This window comes from Harpia harpyja, chromosome 7 (assembly GCF_026419915.1).
Source record: "Harpia harpyja isolate bHarHar1 chromosome 7, bHarHar1 primary haplotype, whole genome shotgun sequence".
Taxonomy (NCBI): Eukaryota; Metazoa; Chordata; class Aves; order Accipitriformes; family Accipitridae; genus Harpia; species Harpia harpyja.
In genome coordinates, this window is record NC_068946.1 from 41207092 (window position 1) to 41231297 (window position 24206).

The following is a 24206-nucleotide window of genomic DNA, read 5'->3' on the forward strand; positions in this document are numbered from 1 at the left end:
GAGAACTTGCCATCTTGATTACAGTGAGTTTTGTGGCACCAAGTGAATGGGTGCGCGGAAGCTTAACTTTTCCTCCCTGGTTTGACTGTGCCATCCTGTAACGGAAATGATTTGCGTGCCATCCTCAACAGAAAGAAAACTAAACTGTTCGCCAGGCTGAGGAAAAAGATGAGCAGGTACCGGTACGGCGAGCAGTATTTTGATACGTGTTTGGTTTAGTTCCTAAAACTGGAGAGGCTGTTGCTGGACTCTAACAGCCTGGCACGTGTTAACCCTGTGATGGGAGAGGGGTCCTTTGCATGATAAGATGTGTTCATGGCCTGCTGGGTCCTGCTGAGATCTATCTGTGTCTGGATAATCCCATTAACTGCTTGTGTGCCTGGTTTGAATCCTTGCTTCTTTTCCTATCTAAGGCAGCAGTGTGAAAGCTCAGGCATTGTCTGTTCAGTTGTTTTTCTGTGACTAAAAGCGTGGTGCTGGGTTTTCCATGGGAGATATGGGCAATTTTGGTGATTAACAACTTCTAGTTTTACCTAGTGGGGTTTGCCCTTTTGAACAGGTCTGAAATGCTGCATTCTTATTCCCTGCCTGGCCAGGGAGGACCATGAGGCAGGTCTTTCACGTTCAGAAGTCCTGTCCTATCTACCTGTTGCAGTTGGGAGAATGATGAGATGGGAGAAGGACACTTCCAGCTTTGCTCCTTGCTCTATTCTTGAGAATCCTCACTATCTTGCTCCATCCATTTAAAATTTTGTGCAGGGCTGAAGGAAAAGGAAGCCTGTTGTCTTGTATAAAGACTAATGTAAGCATCTTGCATTTCAAGACAGTGATGGCATTGAATAACTGGATTGCTACAATGCCTAGAGTTACCATAGCCAAGGTCAAGGACTCTGACAAGAACATGCTCTGGAGAAAAGTGGGAATTGCTGCATAAAGGCGTGGAAACTTCCACTAATTTTTGTTTTTCTTAGTCTTTGTGTTGGTACTCCTTCCATGGGGTCCTTATAGGAAGAAAAAAAAAATTATAATTCTTAAGATGATATTCTGCCAGCAATAAAAGCAAGTGCTGGTGGATTGGGATCCTTGCTTTTCTGATCCTGGCTTCCCGTTGACTGGGGCAAGTCACACAACCCTTCTCTTTCTCTGCTATGCATCCTTTGTAAAGTGGGAAGTTGGAGCGTGGAGAATGGGAATTTCATAGGCAAGCTGCTGGGCAAATCTTGATTTTTATATCCTCAGATGAAAAGTAGTGAAGGGGACTGTCTTGTGTTGTTACTATTCTAAGGTTTTCTACTGTAAGAAAAGGAGGATTCACTGGAGTACTTCTCTGGATGTCTGTCTCTGGTCCTTGGTTGAACCAGTGTTGTACCTGCACCAGGCAGGAGGTCTTATATTTCCAGTCACTGAGAATGGATGGATGCTATAGCAGAGGGAGAGCTAGTAAATCTCATCTCAATGAGCTCTAGCCACAGTGTCCTCCTGCTCTGCCCTGATGAAGTCCAGCTGGCCCAGCAGTTAAGGTGGCTGACCTGGGCTGTGCTGGGCGTTTCTGCTGTCATAGCAGCTGCTGGGGTCACAGAAGTGTGCAACCTCTGGTGCAGGGAAGGAGAGACTGGGACTCAGTCACTCTTTGATCTGCAGCAACATTGCACATTTGTGCCACTGTATGTTTGTGTATGTAGGAGCTTTTTCTTCCTTTCTCCTGCTCCCTGCCTGCCACTGCTTCCCCCCCCACCGCCTTTTGTTTTTTTAAATAATTCTACAGCCTGCTTTGGTGCTGAAAATTAAATTACTTTTGGCTAAAAGGTTCTGTCTGAGCCTTAGCTGAGATGCCAAGCTTCTTTTCTTTGTAACTTGAGAACTTGGCAGGAGGTGACTGGTCTGTTTTTACCATATTGGAAAGTAGGTTTCATCCTCTAATGTAGGATTGTTACAAGCACACGGGAACCCCATCTGCAGATGTTACTCTGCTCTTCCAGAAGAGATGAGGCAGCCCCATGAGGGGTCTGGGAGCTCAGCAGCATTAAAAGAGGCTGGGGGATTTGGGCTTTCCCTTCAGCTGCAGTAACTGCATTAGACCCTGTTCCCAGCTCTCTATTTGCAGAAGAAAGTTGACACCCTGTTCCCTTCCCTGCCTGATATTCCTGGATTTGGCATCACTTCCCAATTGCTCATGGGAAGGAAAAAGAGAGAGCAATGACCTTGTTGTTTTGACTTTCTTTTACTGTGGTGCTCATGTTCGGTCAGTGGGGACAGTACCCACGCTCTTACTTTTCCCTGTGTTTCCTGTAGCAAGCAGTCAGTTTGGAGACAGGACTCTGCTTTGTGTGGGCAGTGTGTGCTCCCCGAGGACCCATGAAGGACAGAGGATCCTGGTGACAAGCTTGCTTGACACTGGTTGCACTGGTTAAATGCGTGCAAAGCAACAAGTGCAGGAATGAAGGTGCCACTCGGGTGGCTGGAAAAGGCTCAGCCAAAATTAGCACTGGCATTTTCCTAGGGGGATCAGCCAATACATCAAACAAGCTGTAAATAGTAGTGACTTAATGAAGGCCTTAGTGCGGGGCCCTCTCAGCCCTTCTAGGATGAGGGGAAGAAACTGGGTTCCCCTCTCACATGGGAGCCTTTTACCAATATATCTCCAAATTAAGTCAGTGGTAGGCACCAGATACAAGGCACTAAAAAGCTGTTTCATGGCCTTTAGAAATAAGCCTGAACTCCTTTCCCACTGGGACAAATGGCCTCTTCAGGTCCCTAGAAGTCTACCCTTTTGTTGGTAGCCCAGCTGATAGCCAGTAGTCCCAATAGTCTCAGTGTAGTCTGGGCATTTGAGGAGTCCTAGCAGTCTACCTGTAGATTACTGCCGCCCCCTCCCCCCCATCTTCTCTAAAGTGCTTTCAACTCTAGGGAAGGTAGGGTGGTTTTTTTTTTCCTCAACTCTAGCATCAGAGGACATTTTCTGTCATTTCCTGCTGTTCCCTGGTGACTCCCATTTAGAGCAGAACTTCCTTACCTTCACTCTCCAACCATTACTTCTTTTAATCTGTAGCACAACCACGTCAATTTGGCAGAGTCCTTCACACAACCCACTGTTCTGAAGTGAATTTTGGGGACCTCTGAGCAAGGACACTGTAGGCATATCCAGTCACACTGAAGAGCTGCAGGGGTTGGCGCACATGTTCTTTAGTCCCTCGTCTTCGTTTTTTCCTCTTCCTTTCCCTCTTTTTCCCTTGGCGTGTGTGGTCCTGGTTGAGAGCTACTGGCAGAGAACGTCATTGGGTTTGTTGCATCATGTTGGTGTGCTGCTGGCATCGGTGTCATCAGAAACATCTGACCTGCATGCGGACCTGAGAACAAGCGCTTTGTGGGGAAATGTGCGTGTGGTTTGTGGATATCGATATGGGGAGGGGGTGGGGGCAATGGGTGAGGGCGAGGTGAATGAAGAGGGAATGGGATGGGGAGCTTGAAAGCTGGAATGCTGAGCAGGGGGAGATGCTTGCTTGGAAGGGGAGGTTTGTTGAAATGCCTTGCTGTCCCTTCCTCCTCTTGCTGTCCCCCTACTGTGAGTGTTTAGGAATGAGGCCATCATGCATGTTAGCCAACGACCACTACACCTCAGGCATCCAAGTGTGAGTGGATGTACATGTCTGGAGCTCTGGGCCGTCTTGGGACAGAGCAACGAAATAATCAACTTGATGTCCCTGAGGAATCAGGTCTGCATTGCTCTAGTCCTGGCTTTATGCCAGGATTTATTGTCTCAAGTTGTAGGAAAGGATCTGTTCCTTTCAGCCTTCTCCCAATGCCTTTAACTTCGCAAGAACTGCAACTTTGTAAATGGGGCCAAATATCACTCCCTGTAGGTGAGGTTGCACAGCCCTCTTGCAATATTCTGTAATACTCTGTTTTCAGCTGTGTATAGTTTTGCCAAACTGTAACCACTTCTGCTAAAATATCCCCTACCAGTGTCTGTGCTTCTGCATGACTTGAGATAAATTGATTAGTTTGGGGAGCTGAATTTCAGCCAAGGTGATTCAGCGGTTCTGGAGAATTAGGCTGGAAAATGGTTTTACCTTTACCCCTGTTGAAATTCCCTGGTAACCAACTTTTTACTAAATCTCTCATGATTCCATACTTTGAAGCACAGACTTGACACTTGGCCAGGGCATGCCCTTAGGGAAAGGCGTGTGCCTCTTGCCATTCCTTTGAAAAATCTGTCCAAAACTGGCCAAGTTATGAACCAACAAATGCCATTGGCATATGCTCCTTGCATCTTAATTACCTGAAGAATCCCTCTTGACTGTGTGTCAGAAACAGTCCTGGAATAAGGACCAACTGGAAAAGCAAGGGCAGAAGGGGTTCATCATTGAAAACAAGGCTGGGGAGACTTCCCATAATAGAGAAATGTTTTTTTAGTAGCCAGAATCTCACTGTTTCTTTGCTGTTTGGAATGATCTGTGAAACCTCTGGCTACTTTGCCCCTCTTCCAGCTTTCCCAGTTTGCACCATGTAGTGGAATATGATATTCTATGATTACAGCCTTAGTTCAGGTGTTGCAAATCTATTAGTCATAACCCACATGGGTGTCAGTACACTACCATGCAGAAAAATTCTTTCCTGTAGAATTTAAAACTAAATGAGCTGCACAGAACTCCTTCCCCCATCTGCTTCCCCAGTATTAAAAGACTATGACTTAATGTCAGGCACTTGTGTTAGAATCTAGCAGAATTAAGGATGCCTGTTTTTTTGTTTTCATTTTTCTGTGTCTGAGGCAAAGTATATCCATGCAGTAGGAATTTAGTGAGTAGCCTGCTGCACAGTAATGCTGCTGCAGTGCGTTGGACTGCAAGTGACTCAGCAAAGATGCTTCTCAGAAGCTTGTAGAGGCTTCAAATGTCTTCATCATGTGTCTGGGCAGCAAAGCAAAGAGATAATGGAGGCCACTGATCTGTGCTGGTTAGCACAACTCCTCTTAGGCCTGGCTCAGACTTCTCTCTCTTTCTGTTTTCCCTCTCTCTCCCTTTCTCTCTCCACTTCCTTCAGTGACAGCACCCCAGCGAAAGCAAATAAAAGCCCCTCGCCTCCACCAGATGGATCTCCCATCACCAGCCCTGAGACCAAGACTGTGAACCATGAGCTGGAACCGTCCACTTTGGAAGCGCCTGGTGCAAGCATCCCAAAGTCACCGTCTCAGGTAGTGTCCCCATGACATTGACCATGTCTCTGCAGTATGACTGCTGATGGCACAAGCCCTGTGAGTCAAAGACATCCATCAGTTGCTTTTTTGGACCTCTTCCTGCTACTGAGCACAGAGAATGTGACATGATGGTTGTTCTCCTTCACTGGTTCCTGAGAGTTCTTGAGAATGCAAGTTGCTCATTGGTCATCTCTATATCATATAGGGAAGAACTGAGCTGTCTCTGAATGCCTCTACAGGGGCAAGGTCAGTAATACATTTTGCTGTCTGGTAGGATGACCAAGAAGATCCAGGGAGGATAGAGTTGTAGCTAGGCAAGGAAGTTTGTTCTTTATATTTGAATTAACCTGTGGAATTTAATGGTCCAATTTCTTCTTAAGAACTTCCATAACTGAGGAAGGTTCAAAGAAAAAGGTTTAACGTTGATAAGGAGGACACCTGTACTTTGCATGATGTTTTACTTTAATTCCAAGATAAAATATTATGCTGAAGATAAAGGCATTATATTCTTATGCTATGAAAAAATTAGGTGGGTACCAGGAAGACGACTGCCTGTTATATGGAGTCTGATACCTTCCATGTGGACTTTGTTAGTCCTTTCCTTACACAGCAGATACCCAGCGCCATGTTTAAAATAACAGATGTAGCTCCTGCGACTCAGCATTTCATATGATATGTTTCACTTCAGGACTGAAGGAAAATAAAACATTTACTTCCTCTTCCCACCCCTCTATTGCTAAGTGGGGGAAAAGCTTAGTAGGGAAAAGTAGTAACTAGGCCAAATTTATGTCTGGTGCCAATCCTTGCATTTCAGTAAGTGGGACACCAGGGAGAGTTAAAGCTGAGAGGGGTTCTGGCCAAACTGGTAAGAGAAAGCCTATTGCTTCTGAAAAGAGACAGATGCAGCCCAGAACTTCTTGCTGTTGTCATACGTAGCATGTGATTCCCAGTAGTGTGATTCCTAATCCAGGCCTGTGGTGTAGGCTTGTCGCCTGTTTCTGGATAGCCTCTCACAACACTTTTCTCTCCACTGCATTTTTGATTTTCAGGATTAGCTAGGGACAAAAAGGGGCTGTTTGTACATTGGCAAAAGCATCTTTTCCAGCCCTGTGAGACGTGTGGGTGCCTGGCAGTGTCTTTTCAGGACTTCTCCAGGGTCTCTGCACTGCTCAGCATTGCACAGCCTAGAGCAGCTTTGCCACCATGCTGGCTAGGACCTTGGAGTAGGGTATGTGTATGGGGGAGAGAGGATAGTGCGTCCAGAATTGCCTTCCTGTTTTTTCAGAGATTGACATAACTTGACTGAAATTTGGAACAAGAAATCGTACAGATTTATTGAGCTGTTCACTGCAGACTTCACTCACCCTGCCTGTGGACTTGTCTTGCTGAGTTTGGCTTCTTCCCTTTCCTTTAAATAGCACATATAAGCCTTGTTTTTGCCAGCCTGCAAGTGCTTTCTCATTCACTTGCTGCCTTCCTGCCCGCAGGAATGGGGCTGGAGGCACCCCTTGTCGAGCAAGCAGAATATTCCAGGGCAGCCCTGGCTGGAACCTCAGATGGGCCACTGGCAAGACTGAAATGGTATTTGCAGCTAATGCTGCCACCGTCTGGCAGCTCTTTTCCAAGGGCTGTATTTAATTCATTCTCCCAGGTCTCACTACAGTGAAGAACAAGAGCTCCATTCTGTATTCATACTGGGTGCTAAGAGGTGTAGCTGGCTCCAGAGGGAGGGAAGACAAGGACAGGGGTTTCATACTCAGAGCCTAGTGTCTATATGGACAAACTAAGTGTGTGTCAGCTTGCCTGCCAGCTGGAAAACACAAGTGTCTACTCTCTCAACAGTGCTTGACTTTAATACTGAAATTTTCACAGGTGTCATTACTTCTGACCTATGGGTAAGTCATTTATTCTAGGGTCCTCCTAGGGAGGCTATGGGACTCACCCTCTGGGGGAGGATGGAGCAAAAAGCAACAAGCAAGTGCAATTCTCTGGCCTCTTCCTGTCTGAACTACTAATGCAAACTATAAGCAAAGGGTGTGGAGAAAAAGACAGCAAAGCAGGAGAGACCAAATAAATCCGAACTAAATTTTGAGCTGTTCCCTATGCCAAAAAAATAGCTCTTTTACTGTCCTTTAATTCTCAAAAACAGCTTATTTCTGTCTTTTGGAAGAAGCGACTGCTGTCAGCTCTCCGCACTGAGTAATTTGATGATGACACAGGACTTCAGGGGTCTGTGAAATTTCAAAGGTCAGACTTTTGCTCTCAGTTACACCACTGCAACACTGTAATGACACTTTTGAAATTGGTGCAACTATGTTGAATTTAGACAGGTAAAGCTCAGTGGGATCCAAGTCAGCAGAAAATTTTAGAGGATTTGTTTTATTCTAGGCAGTAAAGTTATTCATGCTTGATGAATTTCCAGGTATAACCCAACATCAATATGCAGTCTTGTTGTCTTTGAAATGTGGTTTTAGACTGCAGTTGGAGGTAATGCTGGACACTGTGGAAGTGGTGGTCTACAAGACACTAATGCATTGGAAGGAAGGAGACTGACTATTTTAGAGAAATAAATAGAAGAAGAGTTGGGATCTTTTTTACTCTAGAGTTTGTAATTGGAGCCTCCCATTTCTGCAGATGTTGGCTCTGTTCTGAGAATAACTTTTCCCTGAAATTTCTGGTCCCTTCTTGCAACTGGCAAGCAGGGGATTTTCAGGAAGGGATTGTTCTCAGGGAATATGGACATACCACCTTCTGCAAGCTGTGAAAATTTGGAAGTGAACACACTACTTTCACTATTTTCCCTAGCCAGCTATTCAGTGGAAAATGTGTTTGCATACTCAACTCATACTCTCTAAAGTAGGTTAATCCAGTAGAAAACTGGGTGTATCCTTAGCAATCTGAATAAATGCCTTGTAGAGCTCAGTTATATGCTGGAGGAGTGTGAACACAGGACTAGGAGTTGGGGATTGCTGTGATATATTGGGTGCCCATTGTCAGGTCTCTGAGTCTTGCTGCCTTGGGACCCTAGGTACAATGAGAAGATCAAGTAACTGTAAAACATCACTGTAAATGGAAAGTATTGTCACTGCTGAGCATTGCTGTGGTGCTGGGAACTTGTATAGCTGCTTTGTTCCAACACAGCAGCAGCTCCTCAAAGATTGATTTGATCTAGAAATGATCACTGGGCCTTGGGCACGGGAAAGTGTGAAAAAGATGTGGATGGGTTGATCTAGAAGAGGGTATACCACAGCTTTCCACAGGGTTGTGGATGCAGTGTCAGGCTGAGTCTTTTAGCATGATGGTGGGTATTAGGATGGGTTAGAGTTACAGGGTCAGACTTTTATGTGTTCTCTGGGATCTCCATTTGGGAAACACAGCTTCATTAGTGTCAATGCTCATTGGTGAAACTGAGAGCAGAGCTGGGCCCACAGCAGTCACGGCTTCTCAAGAGTCTGAATTGTTCTTGCCTAAAGCTGAGAAGTGGTGAGGCGCCATCAAGAGCTCCTTCAGACCTTTCTTACACTACACTGATAAACAGTGCACCAGGGAACCAGTACTGGGCAGATCAGAGTCTGTCCTCGTGTCACCTATCCATAACAGGACAAATTGAGTCTGATCTCTGATTCCCTTAGGTATGGTAAGTACAGCAAAGGGAGGCAGTGCTGGCCTGGTCTATTGAATCGTGTTCTCAGTAATTGATCTGCTCCCTTCCCAGTGGTTCTTTTGAAGGTTGCACATGCTTTAATTATGTATGCATGTCCTGTCAATGCATATTAATTGTGTTACGCTTCTCCTCTGCAGAGGGAAACTTGCCCACGGCTGAAGTGTAACTAATGATGCCAAACCTTCTCTGGAGGCGTGTGGTTGTTTTGTTTCAATTTAGCCCTTCACCCTCCCTCACTCTCTCTTCAGATGGAGTTGATTGGACCCTGCTCTGTGCCTGTGGTTGTGATTTCCCCCACCTTCAGTTTTTGTGGCTAACCTGGTTCCTGTCTCTGGTTTTTTTGGGTGTCGCCGTCTGTGCTGTGGCCGTGTGCTCACTTGCATGCAGTTGAGGAAAGGGCCTCCGGTGCCTCCGCCTCCAAAAGTCACCCCCTCCAAGGAGATCAAGCAGGAGAACATCATCAGTCTCTTTGATGACAATTTTGTCCCCGAGATAAGTGTGACAACCCCTTCGCAGGTTAGCTGCTATGCCCTGCCTTATATTTGTCTGCCTCTGAACTTTTCCTTTTAATCTTTCTTCTCTTTGGAGCTGTCAAGCCATGAAACCTGGTCAGGTGAAGGAGGAAAGCAAGCTCAGCATTGGACCTCAGAAGGCAAAAGGTTAGATAGGAGGCCAACTTAGAGGGGACGGTGGCTAGAAGGCAGCTTTGACCAACATGTTCCCCTTTCAGAGCTTTCAGTCATAGAAGAAACAGGAGAAATGCCAACTGGTAAAGATGCCAGAAAGTAATCACTGCATTTGTTCAGCAGCAATGCCCTTGGATTATGGCTCCCCCCATATCCCGTGATATGCTCTCTCCAGAGCCACTGATCCTGGGTGTGGATGAAGCATGTGTTTTCTGCTTTTGTACATCCCCAAGTGCTAACCCTGGCATCTGTGCCAGTTCTGGGAGAAGGCAGTTCTGTGCTGTCTATGCCTTCACACGTGGGCTTTGTGGTTTAAAGCCCACACCTGCACAGGAAAGGCCAACAGGAATTGCATGAAGTTCTCTTTGCAGAGAATAAGTGCCTCCAGTTTAGATGGGCAGGACTGTGCCTGTTGTGAATTCAGGACTGCTGATGCAGACTGTCACTCTTGACCAGCCAGTGGTTCCCAACAGAGTATTTCTTTCTTCTCATGTGGCACCTTTTTAAGCCCTGAAAAAGGAAAAACATTTTCAAATTATATGTTTTTCTCTTCCCTTCCTTTTGATTTACATCACTGCAAGAGAGGATACCCAGGTGGGGAGTTCTTTGTTGGAGCTAGGAGAATGGCAGTCCTTATGTATGTAGGAGCCTGACCAGATTTCCGGCTATATCATGAGATACCTGCATCTACTTTATATATATATATATTTTTTTTTTTCTAAATGCTTGTTAAAGCATAAGCAATGTCTCTATCAGTGTTTACCTGCAACTCATTCCCTAACTTTTCCTTACCTTATGCTGCTCCATTGCCTCTGGTTTGCTACCTTCCACCCAGCTGCTGAGGAGCAGAGGTTGAGCAGGGAGGGAAGGAAGTCCATGTCAGATTTCGCATTGCAATGGCTAAAGTTGCAGAGCTTCGAGTGAGCAGAGAGATGATTTGACAGCAGTCTCGGAAGGTGGGGACCACAGGCAGCTGAGCAACTCTATCATTTTCTGTGCTTCCTTCTCCTGTATCATAACGGACAGCTCTGTCTGCCCCATGGTTTGTATCATGTATTTCCATTTGAACGCCAGCCCTTAGTCGGATGTACTCTGACCCAGGATGGGATCTGCTGTGACTTTCAATCAGATGAAAGTTCTGAGGGAGGACTCTGGTTGCCAGAACAATCTTCACTGAAGCACCCAACAGCCACTAGTGTTCAGTGTGTTGCCCAGGGCCATTCCTGTCAGATGTCTTAGCTCCAATGAGCTGTCATGTGGGGGATCTGGGTAAAGGCAAGGGGTGCTAGCCCTTGCATGTAAGTCTTGAATGGCAGGTAAGATTATTCCATGACTGGAGCCTTTGATGTCTCATTACCAAACAAAATTAAAGATTGGGGTTGGAGCCTCTCTGATGGGTGGCCTGGATGCACTGGAGGAGCGTACTAGAATGGCAGTTGGTTTTTGCATACTGGTCAGGGTTTATTATTGTGAGACAGGAGAGCTTGGTTCCTTGTCCTCATCCCTGTGGATCTCAAAAAGAGATGTTCATAAGGGAGAGAAAAACCTGTAAGAGAATTGGAGTGAGAGGAAACTAGAGGAGGTGAAAATGATGATGGTGTGGGTTGTATTCAGAGAACTTTCTCTTAAATGGTGTCTCTTGTTACTTTCAAGGAGTTTTTCCATTGTGGGGCTATGATATAACTGTGGAGACCAACCTGCCACACTTTGTGTGTTGTTGGAAAGGTAGCTGAAGCAGTAAGGCCAGTGAGCTGGGAGGAGCAAATCTTGCTGGGCTTCCAAAGAGAGCAACTTCCTCTGAAGCTGAGTAGAAAGGAGTGTCTTGTAGTGGTTAGGTTAAATCTAAAAACCAAAAGTGATAGTTCAGTTTTGAATACTAATGACTCAAGTCCTTTGTAGAGACTGTTTTATTAATGGTAATCAGCAAATGTGCCATCATTGCCTTTAGCTAGAGCATTAATCAGTCGAAGGGAGTTATTCTGCTGACTTTTAAGAGAGTAGCAAAGCTTCTCAAATTTATGCTTTTAGAAGACTCATGTGTGCATGTTTCTGGGATGTCCAGAAATGGAAACCGTTGAAAACAGCATTTTTTGGACTGGGGAGTGATTCAAATCCCTTAGCTAGCGTGAGCTGCACCATATTCTGTGTTTCTGTCTCAGAAGGCAGGAGGGAATTAGGAGCTGTGGGAGTTAGCTCTGAGGTCTCTCAGACTTGCCTTCCAGCAGTTTGAGTGGTTCTCTGCCTGGATCCATGTTCCTGAGATAAGTTAGATGGATGGCAGCTCTTCTGTATGTGGCTGAGGGAGTCTGTCCTGGGCCTTCAGTACAAAGGCAGCTGGATGAGCTGTGTGGAATAGGTATAAATCGAAGAGAAGCCCTCCTGAAGTGGCAGTGGCAGTGATCCTTTGGACCATAGCAGGTCAGGTGCTTATACCATGTCAGCTCATTTGGCCAGGTGGGAAGATGAATGACTCCCGTGGAAAAGGCTCAGGTTTGGTTTACAGTGGCACCTATGTGAACTGCCCATGATTATAGGCACCAAGCAGTCAGGAGTCACTTCAGGTGTTTGCATTGCCACCATGTCTTCTGCGCTTGCAGCCTTAGCTCCTGGATATCACATACCCTCCCTCTACTGTGCACGTGTGTGTATCTAATGCTCGTACTGCTTTTCTTCCTCACTGCTGCCAAGTTTGATGCCCCTGGGCCTTTCCAGGAGGGAGCCAGCCTGTTGGATCTGGATTTTGATCCCATTAAACCAGATGCCACTGTGGGGAAGACCCCCACACCTGCCTCCCAGGTTGGTTCATATCACCATTCCTTCTCCCTTCATAACTGACTTGTTGCCAAGTGTGGTGTGACCTGCACCCACGTGAATGAAAATGTGGACCTGAGCTGTGGGTGGCCGGGCTGGGTGCCCAGACCTGTGCCTTGCAGATGGGCACCTTGGTCTTCTCTGCTGGATGTGTAAGTCCAGTGAGAATCAGGTGGCTATTAGTCTGGCCACAGTCTGGCACTAGGTGTCTGTGGGATGCTTGTGCTTTGCTCTGATGATCTACTGATTGACAACTCGTTCAACTTCATGTATGTCCCTCCCTCGATTAGCATCCTCTGTATGCTGTATGGATTTAAACTGTTATTCTGGAGATTGGAATTCAGCCTTAGTTCTGGGGCCCTACTATAAATTGCTCTCAAAGGGATTTTTAATAAACAGACACTCTGATGATCTGCAATTACTTAAGGTGAATAAAGCTGTAGACAGATATTCAAGTGATGTGAAGCCCTTCTTTTTCTGGGTATAAGATAGCCTCTGTTCATAGTTAAGAAGTAGCTTCCTCCCTGAGCATAGTGCTGCACAGTGCAGTATCAAAAAGGAAGATGCCTGTTTCTGGTCTGGCCTGTACCTGGTCCTGTCCACTGTCAGAGGCAGGTGGACTGTGCTTCATTTTATGTCTAAATGGCTGGAGGCTTTGAAGTGCATCCTTAATTTGGCTGTTGTCCTCACCAAGACTACCCATTTCATATATACAAAATGGTTATTTTTTGCCTGTGGTTGCTATTAAAATTTGTAATAAACATAATTGGGATGTTTACAATATTTCTCCAGTATCATCATGTCAAGTAGGCCTGTATGACACCGATTTTTGTAGCACTAAGACCTCTTTTATTAGAGAGATCAAACATTAGGCATCTGATTCTTCTAAATTAAAATACTCTATCTGTAAGATACTAGTTATTGTCATAGTTTGATGCACACCAATATGGCAAGCTACCACTTTCTGGAACTTAAAGTGGGCAGATTGGTATTTTGTGTCTGCGTGCCTGACGGAACAAACTGCATGCCAGGATAAGCTTTTTTTTAAAAAAATCTATTTACTGGGATTTTTTTTTTTTTTCCGAATCACCAGTTATAACTTGAGTAATTTGGTATACATGCGTAGGATACGAGTATAAATTTGACTTAAAATGGAATTGTTTGTTACCCTTCCACCAAGCAACAAATATTGCACTGAGTGGGTTTTTCAAAACTGCTCAGCAATAGCATATTTGGTGTTTTAATGTATTTATTACTGGCTTCAGAAGTCACTAAAACAAAGAGTCTGAAATCAATACTTTCTAATGGTGACCACAGTACAAAACTTAATGAAAACCATCTAGTTTTCAAAGCAGCCAAATTTATTTCCTGTAGGGTGGCACTGTGGCAGAGAGGTTAAGATATTTCACTACTGATCTAAAGACACCAGTTGAAGTCTTGTTCTGAAATCATACTAACTCTATTGGGTGTGGATATATGGGAGCATATTTAACCCTGATGAACCACAAACTCACGAGGTTGGTTTTTTTTCTGGCTATGTGGTCTGCCACTGATAACTGAACGTGGCTTGGCTGTCTCCTTTCATACCAGAGGTAGAAAAAAATGTTACTCAAATGCCTTGGTACTTAAATTTGAATATGCAGTGGGGAGGGGTGTATAAATTCAGGTACTAAAAAATATTTTTAAAACACGCAGAGATAAGTGCTGTTGAATGTGTATGTCTGCTTCAGTCTGATCAGTGTCTGTAATGTTTGTACTCACTGAAATAATCACATATAAACATGTTTTATTTTTGTTGCTCTTTGACATGCTTAGTCTTTACCTTGGGATTTATGGGAGGTAAGAACTTCATATGGCTTTCATCTCTCATCATGTACCATGCACGTGCCAGTGCCATCTCTGTGTGCATACCTGTCTCCTTTCCCTCGCTGCTTTTCCTTTCTGCACACCCCAAACCAAGTTGCTCCATGTGCTGCTGAACCCACTTCTGCACCTTCTGTGAAGCCCCAGGGGCAGTCTTATGTTTGCAAGTCAGTTCTGGCACTCTGAAACTTATGTCTCCACCAGCACACAACGCCATTGCCTTTCCCTGCTAACTCACTCATCTTTCCTTTGGCATGATGCTGTGTCATTCTCTTCAACATTAATCCCACTGTGGCATCATCCTCACCCTCCACTCCCTAGTATTTTGTAAAATCTGTACATCCTGTTCGTCTTGTGTGCAACGCATAAATGTCTCAGCTGCTCCTTGTCTTTACTGTCTGTACCATTGGGTGTTCATACCCATTTGGAATTATCTGTGGTGTTTGCTGTTCATTGACCATTGTTGCCAGAAAGGCTAATGTGAAATAGCTCAGCCTGTGTCTGCACTGAAAGTTAAGTGCAGGCTGAAGACTTACCTGGCATCTGCTTCAACCTCAGCTTTGGAGCTTGCTGACAAGGGAGAACCCTACACATGCTCTGCATCTGAGCCAAAGCCAGACCCTCATTTATGCCCTCTAGATATATTGGGCCAGGGAAGCTCTCAGATTGCTGCACATTAGTCCACTGGGAGATATTTCAAGCACAACTACTTTTGAGCCCCTCTGGACAAACAGCCACAGCGTGGACAAAAAACACTTGGTGTGGGTAGTCAAGCCTGCTACTTGAGCTGGCTATATCCCGTGGTGTAGATGTTAGCACATGTCCTTGGCTTGTGCTGGGGAATTGAGTCCTGCCAGCCTTTCCATTGTCAAGGGCCAGATCACCACCTAGAGTCAGTACTTGGGAGGACATGACTTAATCCTTGCTGAGAGCCTGGCCCAAGGACTCACTGTGGCTAGTGCTTTCCTTCACATGTCGAGAAACATGTTTCCCTTGTATGTTTTATCAGCCATCAGTGTTTAACATCTGTCATTCCTCTGTATGTGCATTGTCAGTTTATCTTAGAAAGAAAAGAAGTCTGTGTTTTCACAAGGAAAGATCTCCTGCCTTTCAAGTGGATAGGCAGGGGTGAGGTATGACTGTATCTGAGCTGTGCTTACAGTCTGGGGTGTAAAAAGTGTTTTGGGCCATTTCTCCCATCCTGGAAACTGATTTCACCCGAGGGACAATTTAATCCACTGGGGAATGCTACTAGCCAAGATGTTCTCACCATGCCAATTCTCACCTTGGCATACCATACACAGTTAAAGAGCAGAGCTCCCTATTACTGGGGAATCCTCCTCTTGCTCTTCAAGTCTTCCTCAGTGTTTTTGCTCTAATGTTGTTCTTAGCTGTTGATGAAAGAAGACTTGTTGCATGGTTACATAGTCCCATATGCCATGAGGTTAACAACTGGAGAGAAACTTGGATGCAGCAGAACTTGCTTAGTTCTGCAGACTAGGAAACTTGCATTTGGTGAGTATGATGCTGCTGTTGGAATAAGCAAAGCTTTCAAACCTGGCAACAGCAATGAGCAATTCTTCCTCTCCTCCCTATAGTATCTTTCCATGACTGTGAATGCTTTTATAGGCCTTGGGGTGCCCATAGGTACATAAGATAGAGAAATAAGTAGCTGACATGAAAATGCCCCTTGTTGAAATCCAGGGGATTCATTTAGATTCAATTTCTCTAGTTATTAAATACTGTTTTTGCAAATCAGCTGCTTTTAAAAAAGGAGCTCACTTTGAGCTCCTTTCAACTTGTCCACATAAAAACTGTGCTTGGCCAGATAGAGTTGGGCTGGCATCTGTCCCAGTTCCAGTTTCACTGAATCCAAATAAAAAGCAACCTGGGAGTGAATCTAATTAAATAGGAGAAGTCTTTGTAGCATTTCATATGCATACATTTACCTTAGCACTACCAAAGCTGCTGTGGGAATTTTCTGCAGGATGGGAACAGCTCTGCTGTTTATAATATCCTCTGGCAATATAGGCCTGTGGACATGGTGATGGGGAGATGTGAGGAAGGATGTGATAGGAGAGGAAAGCATGTGTTAAATGGCACCATTGGAGCAGCTGAAGGTAAAATAATAGCTTTTTGTTAAATCAAGGATTTATTTCTTCGTTATTGCTGCTATTGTCAGAAGACTACTTGGAGCATTGCGCCAGTGCATGGCTAGTAGCCAGATGGGTGTAGAGTTAAGGGTTACCATGGGCGTTGCTTTACACTGGGCTTTTGCAAGCTGGGACTATAAGAATTACAACATTAAGAAATCTGGACAATGCCTTGTTTTGAACATGGTTGTATTCAGAGGTACATGTGTTTACCAAATGTATGAGGCATGTAGGCATGCAAAACTGGTTTATTCACATGTATTAAAAATGGGAAATGTTTGTGTAGCAATCTCTATTGTGCAGGTATGAAATGGGTATCTGGTTGGATTCTGCAGAGAGGCACGTGTGCTATCTGGTATAGAGAACAAATGGAGATAGATTGGCCACAAGGACACTCGGGCTGCAAATTAGACCCTTGAGATTCTTGTCAGGAGTCTTCCCAGGTGCTGCCTGGCCAGTCTCCCAAGGGGCTGATCTGCAGCATTGATGCTACCAGATCCAACTTACTTCCTGCATTGCTGCAGTTTCTGGGAGGGGCAAATGAATGTCTTTAATTTTGTGTTAAAACAGAGTTAGCCTGACTTCAGGCAAGGGAGAATAAAAACTTGAACCACTGGAAGTGTATCAGAGGTGTTTGGTTGGTCTTCTGTTGTGCACAGAAGCTCCTGTCCCCAGGCTTCTTGGAACAGTCCCTGCCAGGCAGTGATTTGGAGTTGATGCTGAATATTTTTCCCTCATGGGGGCAGCTTTGGTGCATTAGAAACCCCCCTCTCCACCAACACAAATGTGTGCATGTGTGCACACACCATGTGGAATATTCATAGCAAATTCTTAGTAATAGAATATTCACAACAGAGTCCAAATTCATGACTCTTTGGCCCTATTGAAACTCAAATTGGGTGAAAGCACAGTTTTCAGTTCAGTTTGATTCAGTGCTAATGTCATGTAGATGCTGGGTCCAGACTAAGTTCCATATCTGCACACATTATTACCATGCTCTTCTGTTTCTGGGAGTATGCAAAGGCTTAAATATTCCTTGATTGTTGATCCTTGGAAGTAGCCTATTGAGAGATCCTTGTCCCTTGGCATGCAAGCAGACTTGCATTCACATACAAGTAGGCAATCTATGTGTAATAATAGACACTCTGCATGTGTAAAGTAGGGTGCACAGGATTTTTGGCGTTTCTTTGATTTCCTCTGGAGCATTGCCTGCTGCGTGGCTGGATTGAGGGAATGCAGGCTTTACTGTGCTTTCACTGGGTTGCAGAGAAAGAGGGAGACAGACACCTAGGAATACCCTGAGGTTTCTCACCTATTTGTCAGCAGATGGCAGCAGTCAACAGCATAGAGCATTTGGACAGACTGAGCTGTACTTTTCTGCACACACGTAGCTGTAATGAGCATAACTCTCCACCTGGATGACTTTTGTATTGCAGCCTGCAGAAGCAGCCCATGCAGGAGCTGAAGCAGCTGGATCAGAAGCAGCAGCTGGAGCTGAAGCATCTAAAACTGAAGCCGATTCAGGATCGGTAAGCACCTCGAGGGACAGTAGTCCCTTTTCTCCATCACATCCCTTTGTCATACAGCATATGTGGGAGGCTGGGCTGGGAAAAGAGTAGTGTGGCCTCTTGGAAACACACATCCCTGCCACTCCAGTAGTTACAATGCTCTTATTCAGAAGCTAGACTTAGCCATTGCATTTTGTCTGTCTAATGCTTAGGAAGAAGCTTTGTTGGAAGATCCACAAAAAGAACTGTCCCTTCACCCATGTTGTGAAGCCAGCCCACAGCCCATGCTGTGCTAAGCTTGCACTGTCTGCTGGATTCCTCCTTGCTCACCATTTACTTCAGCTCCCCTGTCCTCTGGGCTCTGCCTGTGTCCCCTGAATACCCAGGGTTCCTCTTTTTTTCCTGACACTGCCACTTTTTTAGGGGACTGGAGTAGGTCCCATCTCATGGCCGCTTGCTTCCTATAGGCTGTCATGTTTGAGTTGTCTGTTCCACAGGGGCCCTACAAAAACTGTGTTGTGACCACAGTGAATGGGAAATGCCAGGCATTGTGGTCCCAGGAAAACTAAATCCTCTCTGCCCTTCTGCAGCCTTAAGCAAAGGAAGACAGTGGTCCCCTCTCCTGCCTTCTCCCTGCTGCCTCTTCTGTCCTTTGGGGTGTTTTTGTCACTGACTGGTGTTCTGGGAAAACCTGCTGAAGACATGGGTAGGGTTGGGATGTGGATCCTCCAGGGTGGACTTGGAGCTGCAATTTTGGATTCTCTTTTCTCAATGGCTTTTTTTCCTTCCCTGGCTGCTGCTGCCTACCAGAGCTCTCTGCCTGCTGTTGTCGTGGAAACTTTCCCTCCTACTGTCAATGGCACTGTGGAAGGAGGCGCTTCATCTGAAAGAGCTGACATGCCCCCAGGATTTCTGTTCAAGGTGAGTGCATGATGGTGGGGTACTGAGTTCCCAGTGTTTTTTTCCTTTAATGAATTAACTACTTTCGCTCAGCATGGCCATGGACTATGCCATGTTGAAAGGGAGAAAAGAAGTTGAAGGAGAGATACACCTTTCTCTCCAGCAGCCCAGCTTCACGCAGTTCCAGATGCTTCAAAGGACTGTATAAGAGCATCAGTGTCTAAACGTCTGGCTGTGCTGTATAGCAAACCCCCTCCTTCTCTCTGCTGCAGTTATTTCTATCTCTGGTGGTGTGGTAGTGTCAGTCACAGACTGGATAGTAGATAAGAAGTTGTGCTCCAAACTGGAAAGGTTAAACTTTGATGCGAGTGGCAAACGAAGAAGAGTTGGAAACACCAGTACGGACAGGGGACTTTGTGTTTGGGGAAATTGAAAAGCCAAGATGAACAGGGATATAAATATAGGATTAGACAGGGAAGTCTGGTGGGTATTCTGAATATGCTAAAGATCACTCGCAGCTTGTTTCGAAGGTGTGGAGGAAGTGATTCTGGGTGAGGATAGGCCACAAATTTAATGTACATAATGGAATATGGTAGCAAGACAGCACAGATGCATCATGCCCTGAAAGTGAGAAATTACGGTCTCCTGCTATAGGAATGCTTTTCTTCTCCTTTAGTTACATCCGTGCATCTTTTTTTTTTTTTTTTTTTTTTCTGGGAGTTCTACCAGAAGCAGAAGAATGACAAAACCCTGAAGAACAATAGGAGGCTCATCACATTTAGACTGGTTACAGGCAGCATTGTAGACTGTAGTGCTCAAAGTGGAGAGCTGCGATTTGAAGTAGAAAAGCTGTAACGTTGTCCTGGTTTCAGCTGGGATAGAGTTAACTGTCTTCCTAGTAGCTGGTACAGTGCTATGTTTTGAGTTCAGTATGAGAAGAATGTTGATAACACTGACGTTTTCAGTTGTTGCTCAGTGGTGTTTAGACTAAAGTCAAGGATTTTTCAGCTTCTCATGCCCAGCCAGCGAGAAAGCTGGAGGGGCACAAGAAGTTGGCACAGGACACAGCCAGGGCACCTGACCCAAACTGGCCAACGGGGTATTCCATACCATGTGACATCCCACCTAGTATAGGAGCTGGGGAGTGGGGGCGGGGAATCGCCGCTCGGGGACTGGCTGGGTGTCGGTCGGCGGGTGGTGAGCAATTGCACTGCGCATCATTTGTACATTCCAATCCTTTCATTATTACTGTTGTCATTTTATTAGTGTTATCGTTATCATTATTAGTTTCTTCTTTTCTGTTCTATTAAACCGTTCTTATCTCAGCCCACGGGTTTTGCTTCTTTTCCCAATTTTCTCCCCCATCCCACTGGGTGGGGGGGAGTGAGTGGGTGGCTGCGTGGTGTTTAGTTGCTGGCTGGGGTTAAACCACGACAAACGTAGATGTTGATAGGAATTAGACTGAATACCAAAGACAAAACATGGCAGGATACAATCACTCGAAGATCCAAACTGATGCTCTTACCTACATTTCCTCTCCCTGCTTGCTCTGACAGAGATGGGAGGCTGTAATCTATAATACTCTTGTAGTCCAGCTGCAAAAAGAATACAGGGCATCACTCGGGTGAATACAGGTTTTCTACCCTGTGATGTTTTTAGGCCCGTACCATGGGAATTCAACCCTCCTAAGGAAGGATGGGGAGGTGCTGATGCATAACAAGTTAAATGAGACTCACCAGGATGCCCTTGTGGCACAGGTGAGCTGCATGCCAGGCTGTATGAACAAGCACGTAGTCATTAGATTAAGGGAGGTGGTTGTTCCGATAGATGTGGCATTTGTGATCTAAGCTTGCCCTGCCTTGAGCAGCAAGTTGGGTCAGATTGTCTCCAAAGGTGCCTTCCAACCTGAATCATCCAGTGCATTAATGAAGTGGAAAGCCTCGTCATATGTTACAGAGCTGGGTGAGAGAAGGCTGGCCTCACCCAAGCTCTCCTGTCCTCTCCCCATAGGTCCAGGCCATGCATGATTATACGGCCACCGACAGTGATGAGCTGCAGCTGAAGGCTGGGGATGTGGTGCTTGTGATTCCATTTGAGAACCCTGAGGAGCAGGTGAGTGGGGAAGACAGGGTGTGAGCCTGGGCTGGGAGGAGCAAGGGGATTTCCAGAGCTGCTTCTTCCTCCACTAACAGTCGGCTGGCTGGATGCAGAGCCATCAGTTTGTGGCCGGGAGCTGGCGGGAGAGCCGGTTGTCCTTGAGCTTGAGATTGGCTTCCTGCAACAGAGGGGAGGACTCTGCTTGTGATTGGAAAGTGGAGACATTATCCTGCATAAAGCATGTGAAATAGCCATGGCTTCCTGTCCCTGTCAGGACATTTGAGCCATTACAATGGCTTCCTTGATCAGGGAGGCCAACAGAGCCCATACTTTGCCTCCTCATTGCTCCTAAACTTGATTCACATTCCCTGTGACCACTGCAGGGCAGACTGTGGCATTGGCAGGAGTGACCCACAGCTTATGATGATGTTTTCTCCCCTTTTGAGAAACGCTGGAGCTCTGAGAAGGCAGCTTGCTGTGAATGATGTCTTGCACTTCAGCATAGCAATGGCTATTTCCAAAAGACAGTGTTTGGTCAGGAGATGGCAGCAGAACCAAAGGCTGGAGCAGGTTGCTCAGCTCCAGGGAACAGTCTTACTGTCCATCTCCAACCTGAATGTAAGTGGCCATGTTTTAATTTAATCTGAGCTATTTCTAGGAGCCTTGAGTAAATCCTCCTTACTTGCTGTGTTTGAGGGCTTCCAGCTGATAAAATCTGCAGCAGTTTTACTACTTTGGCTGAGGGAGGTGGTGATTTTATAAAATCCATGCTCACATCTCCAGGTTTTTCTTTGGAAAAGGTAGGGAAATCTCCAAATTTATTCAGTAGTCACCAGCTATTTGGGTTTGGCCAAGCCCAGACAAGATCTGGATTCACAAGGGGTAAAGGGAGGGTCACGTAGTTCACTGGCCACAGAAGATATGGATCTTCTTTGTGGCTCAGCTGTTGGCTTTGTGAATTATGGAGGCAGATCTTGCTGCTGCTTGTGAAATGGGAGCTATAATGTGCCAGCAGTTCCTACAGAGCTAGGTGCTCTTGGGGGAAGGGTTGTATGGGGAAGAGGCAGTGATTCCTTCTGGAGATAAGACTTTTCACTTTTCACTGCACAAGCATTTGTGAGCATTTCTTTCTCAGAAAACTTTCTGGATGGGAAACGAGTGGCAGCTCCCCTAGTTTCTGTGGTAGGAGATGGCATTTGTGGAGCAGAGTTTTTCAATGCCCTATGTTTGCACTCTAGCTGGATGTGGGTGCAACAGCCATGAACTTGAGACTCTCCAAGCTGCAGAGGGTGAGCTCTGAGTGTTGCTAACATGATGCTGTAGCTGCACTGAAGCCTTCTAACCTTCCTACAGTGTATCCTGTGCTACAGCTCATTTCCCTAACCTCTACCATACCCAGCCAGAAAATGTTGGCTGTTAACATGTGCATGAACTGTGCACGTGAGTGGAGGAAGCTTAGGATAGTAGACTATAATCCATGTCCCCATCTTGCAGCTTAGGTGTCAGTTTGTGGGTACATCAGCCAGGCCTGGATTCATTTCTCTTGATGGAAGAAAGGGTTGAGGGCAGCAATGCTTCTAAGCTGGCACTTCAAGTGATGTGGTTCAAAATTGGCAAGGGTCAATCTGTGTCCTCGTGTCTAATCCTTATAGCTGAGGAGACCCTTCGTAGCAGGATGCAGTGGGAGTGATGCATGCTGTATGGCACAGACGCTATGTGCAAATGGATGAGCTTTTATGCTTGCCGTGTTGTGAGCTGGAAGCTGCCTTCCAGACACTTGGGCCCAGTGTCTTCTGCCTAGTCGTTTGTCTTCCTGATTTATGGCATGTCAGTCCTTCTGCAGCCCCTGCAGCTGGCTGCTGCAGATGGGCTCCCGTCTCATGCCATTCCCATGACATCCCCTGAATGCTCAAATCTAAGGCAGCAGCAAGGGCTAACTGAGCCTGCAGGCACTCAGTACAGTCTGCAAGGAACAGGGAACTCTGATACAGTGGGTGGTCTGAGCTCCTGCCACATGAAACGTGCAGAAAACAGGACAAGAGGGTAGAAGCTGCAAAATGGCAGCAGAAAGCGATACGTGCACCATGGATCGCTCCTGGTGAGGGCTGCATCGCTCCTGTACTGTGCAGGTATGTTTTTAAAGAACACGTTTCAAGGGAGGCATTGCTTGGCCTTGGGTAAATACCCAGGTAACTCCTGCCAGTTCCAGGAAAGCAGAAGTGTCAGAACGGACACATGCCCCATTTCCCCACAGCTTAGAGCATCTGGTTGCCTGAGCATTTCTGCCCTGGCAGGTTATGTTGTTGAATGGGATAACATATCTCTAAATGAGCCTGGTGCATGCTTTGCCCAGAGGAGTGGATGCAGAGCAGGCTGTTGAGTTTGGAGGCAGCAGTCCCCCGTGTAGCTCTCTTGCCTCATGCTGCAGCCTTAACCCATAGGCTACCCCACTGCAAATGACTCACATGAGTGGGTGTATTTGCATGCTGAAGGGGTGCTTCCATGGCGGCAGCTCCAAGGCATGCAGAGAATAGGGTGTTCGCACACCTGAGCTGCAAGCAGTGCAGCCTTCCCACCTTGAATATCTCATCTCCCTCGTGTGTTTCAGATGGAGCAGAAATCTCCATGCTAGATAACCTGCAGGCAGAGGGTGGGAAGTCTGGTTCTCCTCCTGAGCAGGTTCTACCAAGCAGGACTCCATTTGCCTCAGTGAAAATTCATTCCTGTTTATAGATGTATAAGTTTGGTGGACTCTTGTGAGAGACCTTGAGCCTTACATCATGTGTAGCACAAGTTTGGGAGTTTTGCCAACCTCACCTTGCATCAAGCCCAACAGACTACTGGATTTTGGGAAGGTGGGTTGAGCATCTTGGCTCCCAATTCTCATAGACCAGAATTTCAGCATAGCAAACAAGACTTATTTTGCCTGTACCACCTCTCTAAAATGCTAATCATCTAGGTGCCCTGACTGGAACAGGGGACGAGCACCTCCAGGGAATGATTCATCCTTTCCAAAGACCCGTGCCCAAGATAAATGGGATGAATCACACTGTGGAGGTGCCCGTCTCTTTTATGACTATAGAGAATGCTAGACCCCTCATGTTTAGATTGTGAAAGGTGAGATAGGTGATTCCCATCCTGTAGCTCTAGAGACTTTCTTTGGCAGAATTTTTCCTGCTTTGGTGGGTGTAAATTATGGTATGTTTCTATTACACTTGCTAATTGTTTACAATTTCACTGTCTCTAGACACTCTGGGTCAGACAGGAGTTTTGGTACAGACTCTGGGATGTAGCCATCTCCCTGTTTAAAAGGGAACGAAAGCATTTTTT

General features: G+C 45.9%; 1 protein-coding gene across 18 annotated transcripts in view; it reads left to right on the forward strand.

Moving 5' to 3' along the window:
* The window catches only part of BIN1 (bridging integrator 1), a 103213-nt gene that overhangs the window by 73155 nt on the left and 5852 nt on the right, over positions 1-24206 (forward strand). For 2 of the 18 annotated variants that reach the window (XM_052791790.1, XM_052791795.1), the window contains 9 exons: positions 132-182; positions 5041-5191; positions 9246-9374; positions 12233-12340; positions 14171-14194; positions 17808-17900; positions 18690-18800; positions 20790-20891; positions 22115-22165. In XM_052791790.1, the coding sequence (XP_052647750.1) occupies positions 132-182; positions 5041-5191; positions 9246-9374; positions 12233-12340; positions 14171-14194; positions 17808-17900; positions 18690-18800; positions 20790-20891; positions 22115-22165 (820 nt within the window). The remainder of the gene's footprint in view (positions 1-131; positions 183-5040; positions 5192-9245; positions 9375-12232; positions 12341-14170; positions 14195-17807; positions 17901-18689; positions 18801-20789; positions 20892-22114; positions 22166-24206) is intronic. The other 16 variants (XM_052791791.1, XM_052791797.1, XM_052791794.1 and 13 more) reach the window with 11 other exon arrangements.